Below are 24,314 nucleotides of genomic sequence, written 5' to 3'. Positions count from 1 at the left end.
AAAAAATACTGTGTGCCCTGAGAAATTGAAATCACAAATCCCAGAGGAGAGAGCAAGTGTGTGCGTGGTTGCCATGTGTGAGCCAGACCTAAATACTAGTGTACTGGAGGATCCTTGAAGTTCCAACATTTGTGTGCCCTCTGTAAATGTGAGTAAGAGCAGTCAACATCTTGCAGATGTAGTCATCAAGGATGCTTCTGTGGAATTGCACATGGAGTATATTTTGGTAGTTGAAGGTGCTAAGGATGATGAGGATGTTGATGATGAAGATGTTGGTGATGAGGATGTTGCTGCTGAGGATGTCCTTTGTGTAAGGAAGGCAACAGCTGTTGCCCATGGATTGAAAAAGCCAAAGCCCATTGTTGTCATGCTGGTGCAAAAGACAAAAAAATCCACCTCTCACGTGTGGAATAATTTCCACCCCAATCCGGACAACAGTTGTCAAGCCATATGTAACCATTGCCAAGCAAAAGTGAGTAGAAGGAGGGACCTAAACCACCTAGGAACCTCCTCCTTGTTACATCACTTGGAGCGCATTCATCAAATATCAAAGTGTATGTCGCCGAGTTCCATAACTCAAAATGTAACAAGTCCAGTGTCACCTACCTGCTCCCTCTCTGTGGGATCCAAGCACCTTCGATCTCCAACACCAACACCTGCATCGTCAACATCCTCATTCATCATTGGGAGTAGTCCTGCTGCATCCATTGTTGTTATTCAAAGCATGATTGACTACTCTCCTATCCGTGATTCCTCAGAAGGATCCTTAATGACTACGCCTGTTGCTACTGCTGTTGCTGTGAGTGGATATTCATCTAGAAGGGGACCAGCAGGAATACAATTTGTAGTATATACTCCAAAAAATAATTAACTATCAAACAATCGTTTGCAAGGGCAAAGAAGTATGACAGCAATCACCCAGTGGTGGATTACTAACGCCATAATAGCTATGCTGGTATTAGATGTGCGTCCAGTATCCACCATTACTGCAGTGGGTTTTCAACAGTTAATTCAGGTCCTGTGTCCTCGCTACCAGATCCCTTCTAGATTCCACTTCACTAGAACAGCAATTCCAAGTATGTACAAGAGAACATTAAAAAAAACCTTATTAATGTCCTCAGAAATGCCGTTGTACCCACTGTCCACTTGACCACTGATATGTGGACAAGTGGGACAGGGCAAACTAAGGATTACATGACTGTGACAGCCCACTGGGTAGGTGTATTGCCTACAACAGCAACAGCAGCAGCAACATCTACCAAAAGACAGCTGATACAGAGGCAGGCTACTCTTTGTATAACTGGTTTCACTAAGAGGCATACAGCTGAGAACCTCTTAGAAAAACTCAGGGAAATCATTGCTAAATGGCTTACCCCACTTGGACTTTCCTCGGGATTTGTGATTTTGGACAATGCCACTAATATTGTGAGAGCACTACATGTGAGCGAATTCCAACACGTCCCATGGTTTGCTTACACAATTCATTTGGTGGTGCCACATTTTTTTTAAAATGACAGGAGCATGCAGGAGATGCACTCGGTGGCCCGCAAATCATCCAGACATTTTAGATATTCGGCAAACACTTGTTGAAGATTGCATGACCAGCAGGTACTGTTAAATTTGCCATGCCATCAGCTGAAGCAAGAGGTAGTAACTCTGTAGAATTCTACCCTCTATATGCTTCAGCTGATGGAGAAACAGCAAAAGGCCATCCAGGGCTATAGAATGGCCTATGACATAGGCCATGGAGGGGGAATGCACCTTCCTCAAGTGCAGTGGAGAATAATTTCCGTGTTGTGCAAGGTTATCAAGCCCTTTGAACTTGCCACACGTGAAGTTAGTTCAGTCACTGCCAGCTTGAGTCAGGTCATTACCCTCATCAGACTTTTGTAAAAACAGTTGGAGAAACTGAAGGAGGAGCTGAAATGGAGCGATTGCACAAAGTATGTCGGACTGGTGGATCAAGCCCTTGATTCACTTCACCAGGATCCAAGAGTCGTCAATCTATTGAAATCTGAAAAATATATTTTGGCGACCATCCTGGTTCCTATGTTTAAGTCCTACCTTGTGAGTTTTTTTCCAACAGACCAAAATCGAAAACTATGCAAAGAGCTGTTGGTTAAAAAAATTGTCAGTTGCAGCCGCACATGAAACACCATCATCTCCTCCTTCAGTTTCTGCAGCTGCCAGGAAAAAAACGTAATTTTCCTTACAGAATGCCTGCTGGTCATGCAGATCGTTCACCAAAAAATGACATCTGGTTGGGCCTAAGAGAACTGCCTACTAGTGACATGTCTTCTACCATGATAAAAAAATATATATTCTGCGCTATGGATGTTATTTTGAAAGCAGCTCCTAATAAAATAATGTCAATATGTAACAAATAAAGAGCGCTTGTGAATAAACATGTATGAATGTAACGCAATACCTGTAAAAAAAAAAAAAAAAAAAAAGGGGATTAGTAAAAGATGTTTAAAACCCTTTTTTAATATTTAGGAAAGTCCATAATTGACATCAGGGTTCCGATAACATGCCTTGCAGTGCGGTGTGAAACTGGAGTCAGACGTGAAAAACTAACTGTCTCTCCCTATATCTGCCTACCTTTAACGGCTTCCGCTCCGTCCGGCTGGTTCCCTGCACGGGGTGATCGTCTTCTTCGTCCGTGTAAACGGCCCGATGCTGCAAAGTTGCAGTGTGATGACGTCACTATGTCTCTGCTGTGTGTCAGATGTGCGCTAAAACCAACGCGTTTCAGGCTCCTGGCCCTTTTTCAAGGATGATCCTTGAAAAAGGGCCAGGAGCCTGAAACGCGTTGGTTTTAGCGCACATCTGACACACAGCAGAGACATAGTGACGTCATCACACTGCACCTTTGCAGCATCGGGCCGTTTACACAGACGAAGAAGACGATCACCCCGTGCAGGGAACCAGCCGGACGGAGCGGAAGCCGTTAAAGGTAGGCAGATATAGGGAGAGACAGTTAGTTTTTCACGTCTGACTCCAGTTTCACACCGCACTGCAAGGCATGTTATCGGAACCCTGATGTCAATTATGGACTTTCCTAAATATTAAAAAAGGGTTTTAAACATCTTTTACCAATCCCCTTTTTTTTTTTTTTTTTTTTTTTTACAGGTATTGCGTTACATTCATACATGTTTATTCACAAGCGCTCTTTATTTGTTACATGTCTTCTACCATGACTATGTGTGATGCGGTCTCCATTTATAGAATGGTGGAGAACTATTTCAGAGATAACATTCTAATAGGCATGTCAGACAGTCCATTTCAGTACTCGCAGGCTAAAGAGGCAAATTGGAGACCCTTACACAAACTGGCTTTTGCATTACTTAAGTTGCCCACCCTCCAGTGTGTACTCCGAAAGAATTTTCAGTGCAGCTGGCAAACTTGTCAGTGATCAGTGTAGGAGGTTACTTCCTCAAAATGTGGAAAAGATGATGTTCATTAAAATGAATTACAAATTCCATGAGGAAGACCTCTACCAACAATTACATTAAAAAATTACAGAGGCGCCTATGGTGGATTCCAGTGGGGACAAATTAATATTGTGTGAAGAAGATGATGTACACACTATGGGGATGATGAGGACGATGACAACTTGTAATGTAAAGCCAGTTTGTTTATGGGATCATTTTCATTTCCATTTCCAATGCACATTGGCAGCATGTTTTATGAGGTTCCAAACAAACCAATCATTTCAGCCACAATTGGCAGTCCTTGTCGCTGAAATAATTGGATTGTTAAACTGTGAATGTCCTGTTTCGTATACAACATAAGCGTGGGTGGGAGGACTCAAGGACTATTCCATCTTGCACCTTTTTCCTTTCCATTATGTGCTGCTTGGGGCATTGCTGCCTGACATTTTAAATTAATGTTATGGTTGGTTTAGGAACCAATGATTTATCTTTACATTAATTTATTAATTATTATCAATTTTATAGCCAGGGGCTGCACCCAATTAATTGTTTTTTAATTAATTTATTATCAATTTAACAGCCAGGGGCTGCATCAATGAATTTCTTTTTATTCATTATTCAGCCAGGGGCTGCACCCAATGAATTGTTTTTTAATTAATTTATTATCAATTTTACAGCCAGGGGCAGCACACAATGAATTGTTTTTTAATTAATTTATTATCAATTTTACAGCCAGGGGCTGCACCAATTAATTGCTTGTTATTAATTATTCAGCCAGGGGCTGCACCCAATGAACTGTTTTTTATTTAAGTTATTATCAATTTAACAGCCAGGGGGTGCACCAATGAATTTCTTGTTATTAATTATTCAGCCAGGGGCTGCACCCAATGAATTGTTTTTTAATTTTTCTATTACATTATTATTAATTATTCAGCCCGGGGCTGCGCCAGTGAATTGTTTTATAATCAATTTATTACCAATTTTACAGCCAGGTGCAGCACCAACTATCAACTATCAATTCTTCAATCCTCGAGGGTATCCCAACCATCATCTTTGCACAGTCCTCAACTCTATTAATAATTATATCAATCAGTTTTGAGCCAGCAAGCTGGATGCGAAACAATCAATATTGTGAGCTGTGAGGTGGTAAAAATTGACTGGAAACGAGTGGAAATGAATGTTATTGAGGTTATTAATACTGTAGGAACAAAAAAAGGCCAATTTTATGTGATTGTAGCTGTCTTTTCTGATTTTTTAAGGGTCTCGGCAAGCACCAAAGGTCGTAACTAGCACGGGGATGTCCGGTAGTAATGCAGTGGGAACCCAAAACTGCCACTAAAAGGGGTCTGTTGCATGAGAGCAGCAAGGACATGTCTGCTCCCATTGTCAGCCAGGCCATGCCCCTACAAAAAGGACATTTTCTTTCTGTAACAGCATATATGCCAAGATTAGAGATAGAAAAGCAACACTGAGTATAATCGCAGAGCAGGTGTCAGTGTGTAGGCACTGGCTGCTAAGCTGGGTACACATCATACAATATATTGTATGATATTTTGTCCCAACACCGTTTGGAACAATATATATTACACATTGTATAGTGTGTATGTCCAATTCGCCATTCCTGCCCATCGTTCATTGAATTGTCCTATCGGCTATTCCTCACACCAATTGGGACATTTCAATGAATGACACAGTGTAGTTACATGTAGCATGTAACATTATATCATGCCGTCATACTGCAGATCATGCAAGGTGTATGGCATGCACAATGTAACATTATATTGGTTGCTGCATTGCTGGGTCGCACCTTCGTAAGGTGTGTACCCGGCTTCAGAGAGAAAAATGGTCTCTAAAGTACAGTTTATAAGAAACATGGGTTAGTCACCCAAAAAATCACAGAACAAGAATGAGTGAATTAGAGTGGCTTTTGTTAATTTGTAGGAGAGTGTCAGCTCCTGGGACAGGTGAAGACAATGTACTCATCTATTTTACAATTTATTGACAATTTTAATTACAAACAATAGGGACTGCCATGGAAACCAGGCTTACACCAAGTTTTACAAATTTTAAATGTTGCTCTTCGAGAAGGAGCACATATGGGGCAGGCAGATTCGGGGCATTGCTGGTTCTCTATTGTAGATTAAATGATGATTTGTTTATAATTTGAGATGGGGATCATTATTTTCTCACTGATTTCATTAGATCTCTTAATCACAATTCAGTTTATTTGATTTAGAGCACATTAATTATATATATATTGTGCTATTGGTTAGTGGATGGGTCTTTGGTCACTGAACTTATGTGAAGGAGGTGGACCAAAACCATTATCTAAATTATTATAGTAGTCATCTTAATTCATGGCTTAATAATATACCTGAACTGAAATTTTCTTAGTATAAAACATTGATCACATTAAGAGTTCCATGTGCTAAAAATCTGCTTATCATGGAGAGGAAGCAGCTCCGGCTTCCAATCAGCTTCTGTCATTTTTCAAACACAGCCTGTACAGTGACAGTTAGGAGCTGATTGGTTGGTACTTTATCTCCATACACTTTTTCTCTCTCCAAGGCTTAGTACATACAGTATACCCATAAATCTAATAAGAGAGGGAAGGATAGATTTAATTTACTTGGTAAAAGGGAGGCTTCCAGGATATTTTGCTTACAAACACTTGTTCCCCATCATCTTAATGACACAAGATGTGAATGAGGATGTCTCATGTGGAGTTCCTTACATGTATGCTTACTTGTAAGGGTGATGTATGGACATATAAAGGTATCTTTATATTCAGAAACCTCGACCTGTGGTTCTTAAAGTAATATGGGGACTTCAGATGGTAATCTTATGCAGATTCCTATGGCCCTGCAGAAGATGGACCCGGATCAATAAGGGCAAATGGGTAGCATATAGAATGGATGGGATACTGCATACAATGGGTGAAGTGACACTCTTCAACGCATTTCGGCACGCTGCGGTGCCTTTTTCAGGATGAGAGTCCTTTCACTCCCTGATGCAGGCTCTGTTTCAGCAGCCCAGGGCCCTTACTGATCCGGGTCCACCTTCTGCAGGGCCATAGGAATCTGCATAATATTACCATCTGATGTCCCCACATTTCATTAAGGACCACAGGTCGAGGTCTCTGAAAATAAAGATACCTTTATATGTCCATACATCGCCCTTACAAGTAAGCATACATGTAAGGAACTCCACACGAGATATCCTCATTCACATCTGGGTGATTCTTACGGGAGTTGGGACCATACTAAGCCGAGAGAAGATCTTCATAGACCACCATATTCTCCTCATATTCACATCCCCGGGTGGCTACATCGTACAGTGACATTATTACACTATATTGTGTTTTCCATTTCTTCTTTTTTATACTGGAGAATTACCTATACCGGAGGACGTGGGACAATTCCTTTGATGGACTTATTGTTGACTTGTTGGAACAAACCAGAGCGCAAGTGAGGTTGATTTGTTTTGTTATATGATATTAGATATAAGGTGGTGATTTATTATTAACCTCTGCAGTACTGGAGCGCAGCGCCATAGGGTTTGTACATTTTTTGTTTTGTACATAGATACCTAAACCTATCTATTTTAGCAACAGTTTGAATACAAGACTATGACATCATGTCTCTCTGCAACATTATTCTTTTTATTGTTTTACTATTGGTGGTTATTAATATCATGTGACTGACACACGTATTGGCTTGCAAGCTGCAATGTTGCTAATACTAAAAACATGGAGGACTGATGGATATGAGAACATCTGCTGGGTGGGACACAAGCTAACATCATATGATGCTGCAGTGTATATAAAAGCTCAATGTGGAGGACGACCAATCTACCTCCCTTTTGGTTGTGCTTTGACAATTACGACTGACTACTTGCATCTGAAGGTGGAGGCCTGTCCCGCCCACTATGTGTCAGTCTGCTAGTGCAGCCACCATATTTAGTATTTGGACTTGCACCAGCCCCTTGCTAGGTGCATAAGACCACTCAGAAAAAGACATTCTATCTCCGTCCACATGCCAAGATCAACGCGTGGAAATTGTATTACCGACCAACAACACTCTCACAAATAGCGGCTGTTTCTTGTGATCACAAAGTATCCACTGCCCAGTAAACACCCAGAAATGCCCATTTCACATAAAAAAGGTGTGTTCAATCAGCAGACAGATCAATCGGTTCACAAGAGCGCTCCTCATTAGTTAGTGCAAATCTGATCCAGGGTGTGCAGTCGGTTTTATATATATTTTTATGCATTATGCTGAAAACTTTGGTGCCCTGGGCTAGAAAGAGCATTTTGCCCCTCCCCCCAATTTTTAAAATAGGGACATAAGTCTCATACATAAAAAATGGCCATGGCTTCATGGGGAAGGGATATTATAAATCGTTGTACAATCTACCAGAGCCGCTGTTATCCAGATGTCACTGCCAAATACAGTGTGAATCCAATGGCTGCAGTGATGATACACAATAATTATGGGTGATGGGTTCGAGTCCTGGGTATGACTGTATTTTATAATGTTTGCGTTAAACAAAGGAAGACGTGACTGGTGGGGAGGATGCCAGATGGAGGGGGAGTTGGACAGGGAGGAGAGAGGGGTGGCAAGGAGAGACAAGGCTACAAAGAAGAAGCGGGAAAATTATTATATACAGAAAATTGAAAGGCACAGCTGAACAGCGCCCCCATCCCTGTGGTTCATTGTACCATGGCACATGTTGCACCACCCTAGTTATGGCCCTGGGCTCTAGGATAACATTTGGGATAATTTGCCCTCTAGCAATGCTCAGAGACTTTTACTTGTTTCACACGGAGCCTCTGACCTGGGATATTGTTGGGACAATCCAGGTCCTGGTTCTTGGTGTGCAAGGGTCAACCTGGCTTGTGTTTCCCGGGATCTCGACCAATGTCACGACCAGGGTTATACCCTGGACCGACCCTAATAAGTTGCAGTCTGATAGGGGGGACCCAAGTTATTTGACCCAGGTTAAGTTTAAAAGCTGCTGATTGGCTGTGGATGCCGAGGCTCACCTCAAGGGACTGATATACAGAACAGACAGGAGTGCAGTGTAAAGGGGACTACCTGGTAATAACCGTGGTCCAACGTGCAGTGGGAAAGGTCTCTGAGCTGCTGTGATTTGGCTTGGAACCATGTACACTGACCCAGTTGAGAACTGTGAATTGGTCTGAAAGTGGTATCAGAGATACAGATGTCTCCTCATGCATATTGGCTCAGTCATGCAAAACAGCCCTCTCTGTGCACCAGATCTCATTCAACTCAGTGTGCTTTGAGTGATGGATATGTGTCTTAGTAGCAATCCAGTATGACAAAACTGCTATACAAGACTGGCAATTGTACATGGGTTGGGTACGGGATCCCGGCAGTCGGGATGCCAGTGGTCAGAATACCAACAGTGGCATCCTGACTGTCAGAATACAGATGCCAGTTCAGATTCCGATGACATAATCCTGACAGCCAGAATCCCAAACGTTAGTATAGTGGGGTGAGATAGGTGTTAGCCATGAGGGAGAAGAGGTTAGGTTTATTGAGTATTGTGAGAAGACATCTAAGATCAATTGGCAGAAAGACATTCAGTAATGTGGGCAAACATGTACATGTCATCAACCCTAGCCCTATGCCAATCCACCTGGCCCTTATCTCTTCACACTGGGGATTAAATGCTGTGCAACATGGTCCCCTCATGGTTCTCCTCTTTTTCATATCAACTTTCCAATCCTTTACCTCCTACACTCTACTGCTTCCTGTATGGGCCCCTTCTCTTTTTGCTCTACATCTCCTCACTTATCATCAACTTTGGTCGGCAGTACAAACTTTATGCTGATGATACTCATCTCTACCTGTCCTCCACTGACCAATCGCAATCACACCTCTCTCACATTTCAGGCAGTCTACCTACTATGACTTCTTTGATGTCTCAACACTTTCCTGAGCTAATTTGTTCAAGACTAAAGTTTATTGTTTTTCAGCATTCTTGAGTCTCCGCACATCCCCACATCTCCCACACTTTGGTCTTCCAAGTCTGCTTCCTGGTGGACATCCCTGACTCCTCAATGTTATTCCCTGCCCATTTCCGGTCACTCAACAATTCATGCAGGTTCCATCTCCGGAACATCACGTAGACTGGACTCTTTCTCCACCTTAACACTTGTCTGCTCCCTTTTTATATTCCACCTTAACTACTGCAACTACCTCTCTCATCTTCAAAGTCTGCTTAGTGCTGCCTGCTGGACTGACCTTTCTTTAGCAACATTCTACTGCTGCCTTGCTAGTGGCTCCCTACAGCCTTCAGAATTTATACTCCTCACCCTCACTTCCAATATAATTGTAACTTACTTCAATAGTGTTGTCGAGGCGAGAGTCCAGGTATATGGGCAGCCGTGCTGAGAATGCAGGTTCTCGATTCTCCATCTGGATTGAGATGTTCAGCACGCTAGACATGTTGGCAATTGTAACAAACCCTATGGGATGCTTGGGCAGAGAGTCAATCCTCAGCTGGAGGGTGAAAAAAAATTGTTAAAATTTGTGCAACTTATCTAAATTTCTAAACATCTGTTCTTGATTCATGGGTTATTGCCAGGGCCATAGAGAGCCAGCTTGGGCCCAGGGGAAGGGGGTGTGACCTAATAGTAGGAGGCATTGCCACTCCCCTTTAGAAAAAAAAAAACTTTTACAGCACCATGAAGTGGCGCTGAGCACCTGCGAGAGGGACTCTGTGAGCCTCTCAGCCCAGCACAAATCCAGGGGGTGCACGATTAGTGTGAACTCTCCCACTCATAGGCAGAGAAGATGGCTGCTCCCACTGAACAGCAGCAAGGAGTGGTCTCCTACTGCAACGTGTGCTGGACTACTGACAGGTGGGAAGGAGGAAGGGGAGGGCAGCATCAGAATTGGGCTCCCATTGGGCCCCTTCCGCAAGCCAGGGACCGGGTAATTTGTACCCGCTCCCCTCTCAGTGCAACTGGTTTTTGCTAATTGTTTATTCTAAAGGAAACCACTTTGTGAACCATTATAAAGAAGTAATTTCATGGATTACTAGGCCTAAAAAGTGTAGTTGTTTGTCTTTTTCCAATGAATTTCTCCTCTTACTCCCCGATGTGCCTCTGCAGCTATGCTGATATATGGCCACAGCCAGTAGTATTGGGCAGAGAGGAAGTTACAGGTGGAGTCAATCGTACTGATCGTCCCCCACCCCTGGGGCCAATTTGAAAGCTTTTGTTTTGTAGGGGACATGGCCAAGCCAATGCTACCATGGTTTTTAAAATTATACCTATAAGGACTGAGGCACCTACTGCAGAGGTGGCTTCCCAATTATTACTTTTCATCATTGGTAAGATTTCATAACAGTTTGAGAATACTGTACTTATGATATCGTGTGTATGTGTGAAGTCATTTTTTATGCAAATACTGTGTGATTATGTTTGTCATTTTTATTATTTTTTTATTGAACATATTATACTTATTTCTGTATAGCGCTCCTTGTTTGGACAGTTATCAGACTGCGCACATTTCAGGTAGTCTCCTAACTAAATAATTGATTCCAGAATCTATATATTGAATATTTTTCGGATTAACAGGTGTGACCCCATTTAGGAGCAGCTCACTGGAATATATTATTAATTATTACTATTATTATTATTATTATTATTATTAATATTATTATTGTATTTAAATAATTACATTACAGGTTGATTCTCCCATATCCAAAATGCTTGGGACCAGGTGTTATTTTGGATATGGAAAATTTCCGTATTTTGGAATATTTGCATACCATAATGAGATATTTTGGGGATGGGACCCAAGTATAAACACAGAAAGCAGTTTTTTTTCATATACACCTTATACACACAGCCTGCAAGTAATTATATACAATATTTTCAATAATTTTGTGCCTTAAATAAAGTTTGTGTACATTGAATAATCAAAAAGCAAATGTGGCACAATCTCAGTCATGCTAAAATAAAATACGAATTTGGATGTGGAAGACTCAACCTGTGATACAATACAATAATTATAAAATATAATTCTAAATTACTGGTAGGTGATTTTGGTCAGAAGTTATATATAAAGATCTTGTGTGTGGTAGTGTGTCCCTAATGACTCCGATCAGGTCTGCTAGGAGTAATACTACTTCCACTGTACAATTGCGACTCAGTTTTCCCACGTTCATCATTGTGAGATTAGGCCCAGTGAGGTAAGACAGGCTGTATGGCGCGATGGACTTACATAAGTTTCTCCTCCACAGCATACACCACTGGAAACCAGATACAGTAACACCACCTCTATCTTCTTAAGGTCTCTGAGTCTCAGGTTCAGGGCTGGTCCACAGCACTCTGCCTCCCGATGTACAGAGAAGAGAATCTGCCCATCCTTGGTCTGGAAAACTGAATGGCAATACAATGAGGGCCACAGTATAGGATCCGGGGCCCCAGAGCCCAGCATCTCAACAGGGTTTGGATACTGACACCTGCTGGTAAGTACCCAAACTCTACTCCTACCCCTAACACTCTCTACCTGCAGCCTAAACCTAACCCCCCATCCCCCGCAGACTAAACCTATCCTCCCCTCTACGCAGCCTAAACCTCACCCACCCCCTAGTGCCTAACTCTAACCCTTAACCCTTCCCCTAAGCCCAATACTTACCATCAGAATGTCAGCACCAGGATACTGACTGAAGTCGGGATTCTGGCACCAGCATTCTGAGTGCAGGCATCCCGACAGCCGGGATTTTAACTACATCTCATATAATAGATATACTGGTGATAGGGCAACTGAGGTGTCACCCTCCTCATACCCCCATGCAGACTGATGCAGATGTTTGTGCATGAGTTGTGTGCACTCTATTAGGTAAGTATCATCATATCTACCAATTGGGTCACTGTCAATATTTTATGCATAAAGAAAATCAGCATTTCTAAACTGGAAACTCTTCTGGCCATTCAGGGCTTGGACCACTAATGCTGGTGAGCTCTGAGCCATTTATGGCTTCTGGCAGTCTTTACCTATAACATACATACTCCCATTGTTACATAGTTCTTACCTTTTTCCTTCAATATAACTTCCTCCACCTATAAACATAGGAACACATGATAATGTAAATTAGGGCTTCATGCATGTGTCAGTAGTAACCATCTCGCTAAGACTGATAATGGTCAGAGAAAGAAGGGGTGAGGGTCACCACCAGGGGTATCTGTATCACATTGACTGGTTACATCTGCTATTTATTAAATACACGATGATGGAGAATCTATGAAGAGGTCCAAAAGGAAAACTTATCTTGACCGCTGAACAATACAGCTCTAACCTATATAGTATACAATAAGTGTCTGTGACTCTTGTCTTCATCTTATTGACATATTTCTACATTTATGCCATCTCTTCAACCAAAGGTCAGTGTAGAGAGATAATGGGGTGCAAATCAGCTGGCTAAGCAGATTTTAATCATAAAGATTGAGGGACAGAACAGGTACAGCCAGTATTACCACTAGGCAGAACAGGGATAGTCACTAAGGGATCTGCAGTGCAGACCTTCCCACTATAGCAAGGTATTTTATTATAATATGCATATGTAATATGTGTTATAATATACTGTACCTGGTTTACCCACAAAGCCAAATCTTCCCACCAATCCCCACCCTTGCTGACTTTCTGTGAACCGATTTATTCCCAATGTGTAAAATACCCTCTCCCAGGTAATGTATAGAGATCTATGATAGGCAGTCTACAGTATGGTGTCTCTCACCTCTATAAGGCATTGCAGCCCCGGAGGTACCACAGCGGTGGGCATGGGTAACTTGTCCTGGTAGGCAGACGTGGAATTATTGTGCCATTGAGGTTGGTTTTGGATGGGTTCAGACTCAGAGCTATAGTGTTCTGAATATCCAATAAGAAGCACAGTTTATAAATACACTCATAAAGTACGTGCACATTATACAAATAGTCATTTACATATTGGCTATCAGTATAAAGGAGGAACATGGGACAAATGAAGATTAATTGCATGGGGCACAGGACTGAACTAGGGATAACAGAATAAAGATTTAGCAAGGAATGAGATGTTTAATGGTGGAAGGGGGGGTTCGGGGAGGTTGTTTGGGGGAAGGATTAGGATAACGGCAGATTACAGCTGAAGTGGTTTCAGATGGTAGCTGGCACAGTGACTGTGGCCAAATGGGCCAGAATGGGCAGAGAACGAGGGAATAGTGGAAGAAATAATACAGAGACAAATCTCTGTAGCTGAAGGTGCAGGGGCCAAGGCACCCGGTTAGGTAATTCTGGGACCTATGTGACTAGGCCTAATGTGCAGCAGGCTATATGTTTGTACTAGGTGTGGGACAATGTGAATATTGTTGTTTATGTATTGGTTTCATCTTCCTTCAAAGGCCTGGCAATGGTCTTTCCCAGTGCCTGATGGGGCTGCAAAGCTTGAGGGCATTGACTGGGGCCACAGTGGCCAATGTTGTACTATAAGTGGGGAATACGCTCAGACAGAATAATCAGGCTGCGACAGGGGACATCTACTTGAAGAGGGTGAAGCAGGGCAGGCAGGAGAAGTCTGTTGAAAGAGGGTGTGTCACCCATGAAAGTAGATATGATATGTTCCTGGTCTAACATCACCACTGGGCTCCTTGCCCCCTCCAACATACTCCTTTTATAGTCTGTAATTTACCTTATGTAGTTTTGTTTTATTTTCTGCACCTATACTTTATTTTTTGCTATTTTCTAACTCCTATTTGTCTGAGTCTGACCATGCCAACCGGTTCCTACACTCTTTCTCCCCATCCGCTCCCTTCATTCCCTTTCTTCCTTCCATTGGTCTATTCCCTGCCCCTCCACAATCATCTTGCGAGTACTCTGCACAATCCTTCATTTTTTCCATTACCCTCTGCTATACACCACTGAATTCCCCTCTACATCCTCCAGTCATCACCCTCACATAAATGCCATTAATCACATTGCTTCCCCCCTACATCTCCAACTTTATTTCTGTTCCCACTCCCACCAGCCAACTCTGCACTTCCACTGATCACCATCCCACATCATCCCTGTTCACCTCCTCTCTCTGTGTCTAAGATTCCTTCTATGCTGACCTTGCTGCTATGGAACTGACTCCCTCTCCACTACACCTTCAAGAGGGCCCGTAAAACTCACCTCTTTATAAAGGTTTATCACTCCCCATCAGTACTCTACCCCTCTGACCTCTTACCTACTGTACTCTCAAAACTAGCTCGCCTTTCTGGTTTTACCCCTGCCTCTAGACTGTAAGCCCTAACAGTAAGAGCCCTTCTTCCCTAGGACTCTCCTCCTAGCACTGTCCCTGTAACTTGTTTTACAGCCACTCCAGAAGCCACTTCAGGGGTGCCGTGGATAGTCCCGGGCTATTGGCCTAGGCCTGGGGTGCCCTGGAGAGGGGGGCCCCTTTATTGGGGGGTCCCCAGCTCCCCAGGGATCCCCGGTCTGGGCTGACTAGTGGTCAGGGGTAATGCATTGGCTGGGAGACCCGGTGAAAGTGTTCCCCTGGCTGTGGCTTTACCCCCCCTGCTAGAAAAAAGTTCGGTGTTGGTTCGGGAATTTACAAGGGAACCCTAGGCATGTTTTCTCCTGTATTTCCAGAACCAGAACCGGATCAAAACCAGGGCTGATTCTGAATAGCCTGGTGCTGGTTTTGCTTAATACAGGGGACCCTCACATCGTTTGTCCCCTGTATTTAGCATAACCAGTACTGGGTCTCCAAAGCAGGTAATTGTTTTGGGAGGGGACACGCCATTTTTTTTTCTATCTTTTAACAGGTTATAATTTTTTGAAACACAGCAGCATAGACACTGATCCATTCTGTGTATCTGTGTTTATTTCTTGTACACACAGATGCAGGTATCACTGATCTCCCTGATCCGTGCAAGCATCTCTCTGCTATCGCACACGATCTAATGAATATACATATCATTAGATCGTGCATGATAGATCTGGTGTACATCATTCACTGGAGCTGCCAGGGAGAGTTCATGGGAGATCGCTAACAAGATTGGAAATTGTACTGTGTGTACTCATCTTGAGACAAAGCCACTAGGGAGGCGATGGATAATAAAAATAATAATAATAATAATAATAATAATGTGAAATGTCTTCCTATTTCTCCTTTGAAAGACATAGGGGTCAATCCAGTTAGGTGCAAATTGCGAGTTGCTGTTTTCTCTTCGAAGTCGCACAGCAAATTAATTTTACAATCCAATTAGCAACTCGCGCTGAACCAGTCAGAGTGAATTACATTTTTCCATTCGCACCTCCCTAAGGGTGAGAGATGGAAAGGAAAATCTTTATTTTGAGGTTAAAATATCGGGACACCGTGTTGTACCCCTTGGACACCCCCCTCTAATGACTAATTAAGCAATTGTAAATTTGCATTCAGCTTAATTAGTCCAAATAATTACATGCCATTTGTTGGGGTTAAAAAAAATGGCCACATTTAATTACACCCCAAATTTAATTACAATATTTATTTAATTGAAAAATAATTGTTTTTATTGTTACAATTTTTCAAAGTGCCCTCAAAGTAGGGGTGTGCACCGGCCACTTTTCGTGTTTTGTGTTTTGGTTTTGGATCTGGATCTTTCTTTGCGTTTTGGATCTGGATTGGTTTTGCCAAAACCACCCTTCCGTGTTTTGGGTTCTGGGTTTTGTGTTTTGTATCTGTATTTTTTTTTAAAAAAAAGCATAAAAACAGCTAAAATCACAGAATTTGTGGGTTTTTCTGCTCCTATGCTATTATTAACCTCAATAACCTTAATTTCCACTCATTTCCAGTCTATTCTGAACACCTCACACCTCACAATAGTGTTTTTATGCCCAAAAGGTTGCACCGAGGTAGCTGGATGACTATGCTAAGCGACACGAGTGGGCGGCACAAACACGTGACCCATCTAGGAGTGATACTGCAGTGGCAGACAGGATGGCAGTTTGAAAAACTAGGCCCCAAACTGTACATAATGCAAAGAAAAAAACGAGGTGCAAGATGGAATTGTCCTTGGGCCCTCCAACCCACCCTTATGTTGTATAAACAGGACATGCACACTTTAACAAACCAATCATTTCAGCGCCAGGGTCTGCCACACGACTGTGGCTGAAATGATTGGTTCGTTTGGGCCCCCACAAAACAAGCTGGCAATTAATCTGTCCCTGCACAAACTGGCTCTACGGAGGCAAGATGTCGTCCTCATCCTCCTCATCCACCGATTCCTCACCCTCTTCAGTGTTGTGTACATCCTCATCCTCACAGAGTATTAACTCGTCCCCACTGGAATCCACCACCACAGGTCCCTCTGTACGTTCTGGAGGCTGGTCTCCCTGGAAGAGTTGATAATTCATTTTTATGAACATCATCTTCTCCACATTTTGTGGAAGCAACCTCCTACGCCTTTCGCTGACAAGGTTCCCGGCTGCACTAAACACTCTTTCAGAGTACACACTGGAGGGGGGGAAACTCAGGTAAAATAGAGCTAGTTTGTACAGGGGCCTCCAAATTGCCTCTTTTTCCTGCCAGTACAGGTATGGACTGTCTGACATGCCTACTTGGATGCTGTCACCGATGTAATCCTCCACCATTCTGTCAATGGTGACAGTATCTTATGTAGTGACAGTAGACATGTCAGAAATTGTTGCCAGGTCCTTCAGTCCAGACCAGATGTCCAAACTTGGTCCTGTCTGCCCTGCATCACTGCCAGCGGGTTGCTTAGGATACCTAAGTTTTTTCCTGGCAGCCCCAATTGCGGGAGAAAATGAAGAAGGAGCTGTTGACATGTCACATTCTGCTTCAGCTGACAGTGTTTTCACCAGCAGGTCTTTGCACCTCTGCAGGCTTGTGTCGGCCGGAAAGAGAGACACCACATAGGCTTTAAACCTAGGATCGAGCACAGTGGCCAAAATGTAGTGGTCTGATTTCAACAGATTGACCACCCTGGAATCCTGGCAAAGCGAATGAAGGGCTTCATCCACAAGTCCCACATGCAGAGCGGAATCGCTCCATCTTAGCTCCTCCTTCACTTTCTCCAGCTGCTTCTGCAAAAGCCCTGATGAGGGGAATGACCTGACTCAAGCTGGCAGTGTCTGAACTGACTTCAGGTGTGGCAAGTTCGAAGGGCTGGAGAAACTTGCACAACATGGAAATCATTCTCCCCTGCGCTTGAGTCAGGTGCATACCCCCTCCTTTGCCTATGTCATAGGTGGATGTATAGGCTTGAATGGCCTTTTGCTGCTCCTCCATCCTCTGAAGCATATAGAGGGTTGAGTTCCACCGCGTCACAACCTCTTGCTTCAGGTGGTGGCAGGGCAGGTTCAACAGTGTTTGCTGGTGCTGCAGTCTTTGGCACACAGTCGATGAATGGCGAAAGTGGCCAGAAATTTTTCGGGCCTCCCAAAGCGTCTCCTGCACGCCCCTGTCGCTTTTCAGAAAATTCTGCACCACCAAGTTTATTGTGTGAGCAAAACATGGGACGTGCTGGAATTTTCCCAGATGTAATGCCCGCAGAATATTGGTGGCGTTGTCAGATATCACAAATCCCCAGGAGAGACTAAGTGGGGTAAGCCTTAGTCTGCCCTGTTCCACTTGTCCACATGTCCGTGGTTAAGTGGACATTGGGTACAACGGCATTTTTCAGGACACTGAGGACACTTTTTCTGACATTTCTGTACAGTCTCGGTATCGCCTGCCTAGTGAAGTGGAATCTAGACGGGATTTGGAACCGGGGACACACTACCTCCATCAATTGTCTTAATCCCACTGCACTAATGGCGGATACCGGATGCACGTCTAACACCAACATAGCACTCAAGGCCTCAGAGTTATCCTTTGCTTCAGGATGACTGCTGTCGTACTTCATCCTCCTCGCTAAGGACTGTTGGAGGGTCAATTGTTTAGTAAAAGTAGTGGTGTTCCTACTTCCTCTCTGGGATGATGAATGACTCCCAGCAGCAGCAAAAGCAGCAGCGGAAGCAGGAGGCGTAGCAATGCAGGATCCTCCGGAGGAATCCTTGATAGGAGAGTCAGTCATGCCAGTGACATGGCCTGCAGGACTACTTCCGATCCTGACTAAGGAGGAAATTGACAAGGAGGGAGTTGACGGTGTGGTTTGCTGGCGCTTGGATGCAACAGGACAACGGGATTTAGGTGTCCCTGGACTGCTTACGGTCTTAGCCAAAGTTTCTGAACTTGACAGTAACTTTTTATGAATGCGCTGCAGGTGCCGTATAAGGGAGAATGTTCCTAGGTGGTTAACGTCCCTTCCCCTACTTATTTCACCTTTACATATGGTACATATGGCAAGACAGTTGTTGTCCGGATTTGGATTTGGATAGAAATATTGCCAGACCATGACCGTGATGGGCTTTTTCATCCCACGGACAACAACTGTCTCCCCCGGAGCCTGATTTAAACAAACCACATCACCATCAGAATCCTCCTCGCCAACTTCCTCCTCAGCGCCAGCTACACCAGTATCCTCATCATGTTGTAATTCAACAGTGACATCTTCAATTTGCATATCAGCAAGTGGACTGTGGGTGCTCCTTTCAGGACTTGCAGGGGGCGTGCAAATGGTGGAAAGAGCCACCTCTTCCCATCCAGCGCTGGGAAGGTCAGGCATCGCAACCACCACCACACTTGGACTCTCCTTGGGGATTTGTGATATCTTCTTAGAACGCACAGTTCTTCGCTGTGCTTTTGCCAGCTTAACTCTTTTGATTTTTTTAGTGGGAGGAGGGCTTCCATCGTCAAGTGAAGCTGAACCACTAGTCTTGAACATAGGGAAAGACCTTAGCCATTCCTTGCCACTCCGTGTCGTAAATGGCATATTGGCAAGTTAACGTTTCTCTTCAGATGATTTAAATGTTTTTTTCAAGGTCATTTTCCTGAACTTTGTCATTTGGGATTGTATGTGCCCTCTACTATGACATTGGGCATCGGCCTTGGCAGACGACGTTGATTGCATGTTATCGTCTATGTCATGACTAGTGGCAGCAGCTTCAGCACTAGGAGGAAGTGGTTCTTGATCTTTCCCTATTTTATTTTTATCGTAGAAAGTTTGGTCCTCCATTTATGTTATATTGAAATATACGTGCGGCTAAGGCGCACACAAACACAGAAAATAATTTTTTATTTTTGTTGGAGACTAGTGCACTTTGTGGGTTACACCACCCTTTAAGAAATGAGCCAGCCGGCCCTTTACTTATGGGACACAGGCGCACGCTTGGCGCTGCTCCTTTGTTGATGCACGTGCAGCCACAGTGCACACAATTCACAAACACAGAAAATTTTTTTTTATTTTGTTTGGAGTGCCTTTTGGGGGTTACAGCACCCTTTAGCGGTCAATCCAGCCGGCCCTTTATTTATGGGACACAGGCGCACGCTTGGCACTACTTTGTTGATGCACGTGCAGCTACTGCGCACACAATTCACAAACACAAAAAAATATATTGTTTTATTTTGTTTGGAGTGCCCTTTTGGGGTTACAGCACCCTTTAGCGGTCAATCCAGCCGGCCCTTTATTTATGGGACACAGGCGCACGCTTGGCACTACTTTGTTGATGCACGTGCGGCTACTGCGCACACAATTCACAAACACAAAAAAATATATTTTTTTATTTTGTTTGGAGTGCCTTTTGGGGGTTACAGCACCCTTTAGCGGTCAATCCAGCCGGCCCTTTATTTATGGGACACAGGCGCACGCTTGGCACTACTTTGGTGATGCACGTGCGGCTACAGCGCACACAATTCACAAACACAAAAAAATATATTTTTTTATTTTGCTTGGAGTGCCCTTTGGGGGTTACAGCACCCTTTAGCGGACAAGCCAGCCGGCCTTTTACTTATGGGACACAGGCACACGCTTGGCGCTGCTCCTTTGTTGATGCACGTGCAGCCACAGTGCACACTACTCACAAACACAGAAAAAATATTATTTTTTTTGCACTTGGGGGAGCACCCCTGACGGACAGAGCACCCCATGGACAACACTACAGCACCCCTTTAGGACTGGGACACTGCACAGGACATTGGAGTGGACACAGCCCCTATGGACAACTGACTGCACAACACAGTCCAGCCAGCCCCTATGGACTTTGAAGTAGTGGACACAGCCCCTATGGACAACAGCAGCACAGGAAAGCACAGCACAGCACAACACTACACTGACTGCACTACACTACACTACACAGCCCAGCCAGCCCTAACTCCCACCCTCCCTCTTCACTGTCCACAGCCGAGTGAGAAAATGGCGCCGACGCGGGTACCTTATATAGGATTCAAAACCCGCGAGACCCGGAAGGCGGGATGATGACGTTTTGCCTCGATTTCAGATCCGAGTCAGGCGGGAAAAGTCGAGTCTGACTCGGATCGGCCTCGGATCGGGGGGGGCTCAGGGGGGTTCGGATTTCAGAAATCCGAACCCGCTCACCCCTACCTCAAAGTACCCAAAATTCACCTTTTTCCTACTTTTTTCTTTTAATTCGTTTGAGTTTAACCACTTAACTGACGATTTTTCCAGCTAAACCAGTCAGAAATTGCCTGGTCCGCCGGAAAGTCCGGGTAGTCAGAAAAGATCTGTTCTGCATTTGTGTAGAACAAACTTTCTCTTCAAAAACACACCTGGGGGGTGCAGTCGTACCTTGTCAGCTGAAGTACAGCTGGCTGCGTTCGCATCAAAACCGACAACGTCAGTTAAGTGGTTAAACAAAAAAAGTTTATTTTTTTATCATATTTTTTGCATTTCTTAAAAAAAACACAAATTAGCCATTTGATACCATTAAAAATCCTTCAATACTCTGCTAATGCCCACAAACAGCCTTCTATATGGTCCTGCAAACAAATTTATACATTTTGGAGGGTCCAGGCTGGTCTCCCCACTTTTTCCTGCACTTCTCACACATCATATTTGGCAGTCAATTCGCAAATCTCCGCTGCGTATACCGCAAAAAGGTATTTTTAATTCGCACCTGATTGGATTGACCCCATATAGTACATGCTCACAAAAGTGTAGAAATGATGTCAGAATTCATTCAGTATAGCTGATAATACATTGGATAAAGCATGTACAGTACATTGGATACAAGAGATTGTAGATACAATAGAATCACTGAAGTGTTATATAAACAAATATCACAGATACCCAGATCTTACCTGAAACCATGGCCGTCTGACAGCAGCAGGCACCTGGTTATAGTACCCTGTGCAATGAGATAACATATATGAGATCATTTAGGTCATTGCAGCTGCTGATTACAGTTATTATCAACCACAAACTACTGTTGTAACTTGTAACCACCCACAGCTATAGCGAGCGGCCATGATGATGGTCGCGATGGTCAAGACCATCATGACCATCGGGCTTGTGACGAGACCCTTGTGGTAGGGTCTCGTGGCCGCAAGCCCCAGAGAGATTTCGGCTCTAACAGAGTCAGTGGGGCCGCCCCCAAACAGGAGGCATTCTCAAGGGAACGCCTCCGTTTGGGCAGCCACCACCCCGGCCTGCCCACCAAAGGGGGCGAGCTGTAACTCAACATCGACATCCCGCCCCATTTGGTGCGAGACCCGGAGCGACGGATTGCCTGTCGCTATCCGGGTCTCGCGCATGCACACGACGGAGCCGGCTCCGTCATGTGCAATCGCTCTGGGCCACCATTGACCCAGTTGCGAGCACTCAGCACTTGCGACCGGGTCTGAATCAGGCCTAGAGAGATATCTCTCTCTCAACTGATCATCTTGGTGAAACCATGCTGCATTGCAGGTGGGGCAGATTTAAAATGTGCAGATTTAGATTTGGGAGGGAGGTGTCCAAACTGACATCTAAATTGCAGAGTAATAATATAGCTGTGCAGTATTTATGAGCTACATGTAAAAGCAGCCAGTATTTACCCTACATGCAAAAAAATTTATGTATTTATAGCCCTTGCATTGCAACATGGTTTGCCCAGGTACAGAGTTAAGTGCTATCTCTCTCTCTATTCCCAACTCTGAATCAGGCCCTATGTACGCTGGCAGGAAGTCTCAGTGTTTTCCACCAAAAATCAGGTCTGACCTGGGTTTTCAGACATGGTTCCAACCCTGGTCAGACCCAGGTTGGACAATGTTTATACAGCACCATCGATCTGGGTTATTCTCAGGTCAACCCTGTTCACATTGAGCCTGGGTCTGCCCTGCTAAATTTGTGAAGTCATAAAACATGGGTCAAGCACAAGAGCCCTGACGTCAGACTCCTCTCTTAGGGAAGGAGCTGGTTGCGAGCCCCAAGCCAGAGCAATCGCCATCCGAAGATGGTGAATGCTCCCGCAGTCAAGCTCCAAAAATATTGTATTTTCAGAGCTTGACGAATTCTGTCCCCATACTAGTGTATAGGGACACCGGGCCATTCTGGGAGAGGAAGGTAAGCAGGAGGAGATGTAGTCTGGAAGCCAACAGTCTAAAAACTTAATGCCTGTCATTAACCATACGCCGGAAAGTGAAGGTATGGGTGCCGGCTGCCTTCTGACACTTGTTATTATATAGTTGTTATACTGAGTGAATGATGATGAGAGAGGATGAAGAAGAGACAGTGAGATATAGATAAATACCTGCAGGCTGCGATGACACAAGGATCTCCTGCTCCTGACTCTCTGCTCCGAGTCTATAGGGAGAATACAAGAAATACTGAGATTATTCTGTGTCTCCTCTGTAACCACTCCCTGGGTGACCAACGCCCTCCTTTCTTAACCATCTCCTGCCCAATATAACTCCCCCCCACTCCTCACTGTCTGCCCCCCTCCTTCTATATACAAGGAAGTGTTATTTATCATACTGCATCTTATACTAGTTCCAGGGCCCAGTTTCATCCAGAAAGCTCTGCCAAGGGCTCCAAATTAAAGTGGAAGTACATGAAAGCAGCGAGTCCTTATAGAGCTGTAGGTGCTGCTACAGTGTATCACAGTGACAAAGAGGACACAGGTAACAGACAAATCAGCAGAGCTGCCAGCACTGGGGGCAATCCCTGGGGGCGCCCTCCTCTGGTGAGACAGGAATGATAATAATGTTGGGGAGCGGTTATGTAAATTATCCCTGTGTGACTATGACAGAACATGAAAAGTAATCTTGCTACTCTCTGTGTTTGGTGGGTCAGAACATGGCTTGCCCACTAATTCGTACTACCCTTGGTAAGAACAGGTGGTAAGAATTACATTTTTCAGCCAAACAGAGAGAATAGGGGAAGTGGTACTGGGCAGTTATGCCTTCAGGGAGAATGAGAGCAGATACTGGCAATTACAGCCCTTATAGAGAATAAGGGAAGTGGTACTGAGCAGTCATCAGTGCACAGAGGATGAGAACAGATACTGAGAATTACAGCCAGCATAGACAATAAGGGAAGTGGTACTGGACAGATATCCATACACAGATGATAATGAGAACAGATACTGAGAATTACAGCCAGCAGAGGAAAGTACAGCTGCTAATTCACAGATTTGCCTGCTCACTGGTATACACATGTGCAGCCTATACAACTGATGGTCTGAGCAGTTGTGTTGCACATCCATCCGACTCAGTACCCATACCCATCCCACTCAGTGCCCACACCCATTCCACTCAGTACCCGCACACATCCCAGTCAGTACCCACACCCATCCCACTCAGAACCCATACCCATCCCACTCAGTACCCACACCCATCCCACTCAGTACCCATACCCATCCCACTCAGTACCCATACCCATCCCACTCAGTGCCCACACCCATTCCACTCAGTACCCGCACACATCCCAGTCAGTACCCACACCCATCCCACTCAGTACCCACACCCATCTCACTCAGTGCCCACACCGATCCCACTCAGTAC

At 44.3% G+C, this 24,314-nt stretch overlaps 1 protein-coding gene across 2 annotated transcripts in view; it reads right to left on the bottom strand.

Annotated features, from left to right (window-relative positions):
- LOC148513809 (phospholipid scramblase 2-like) overlaps positions 1-23,121 on the bottom strand; it is a 51,302-nt gene extending 28,181 nt beyond the window's left edge. For both annotated transcript variants that reach the window (XM_088481233.1, XM_088481234.1), the window contains exons 1-6: positions 23,063-23,121; positions 21,633-21,679; positions 13,209-13,339; positions 12,507-12,534; positions 11,693-11,850; positions 9,803-9,961 (exon numbers count right to left, since the gene is read on the bottom strand). In XM_088481233.1, coding sequence (XP_088337359.1) covers positions 9,803-9,961; positions 11,693-11,850; positions 12,507-12,534; positions 13,209-13,339; positions 21,633-21,642 — 486 coding nt within the window. In that variant the 5' untranslated portion in view covers positions 21,643-21,679; positions 23,063-23,121. The remainder of the gene's footprint in view (positions 1-9,802; positions 9,962-11,692; positions 11,851-12,506; positions 12,535-13,208; positions 13,340-21,632; positions 21,680-23,062) is intronic.
- Positions 23,122-24,314: the final 1,193 nt, after the last annotated feature.

Source organism: Taudactylus pleione, unplaced genomic scaffold (assembly GCF_031769625.1).
Source record: "Taudactylus pleione unplaced genomic scaffold, aTauple2 ptg000268l, whole genome shotgun sequence".
NCBI classification, from domain to species: Eukaryota; Metazoa; Chordata; class Amphibia; order Anura; family Myobatrachidae; genus Taudactylus; species Taudactylus pleione.
This window is presented reverse-complemented; position numbering and strand designations above follow the sequence as displayed.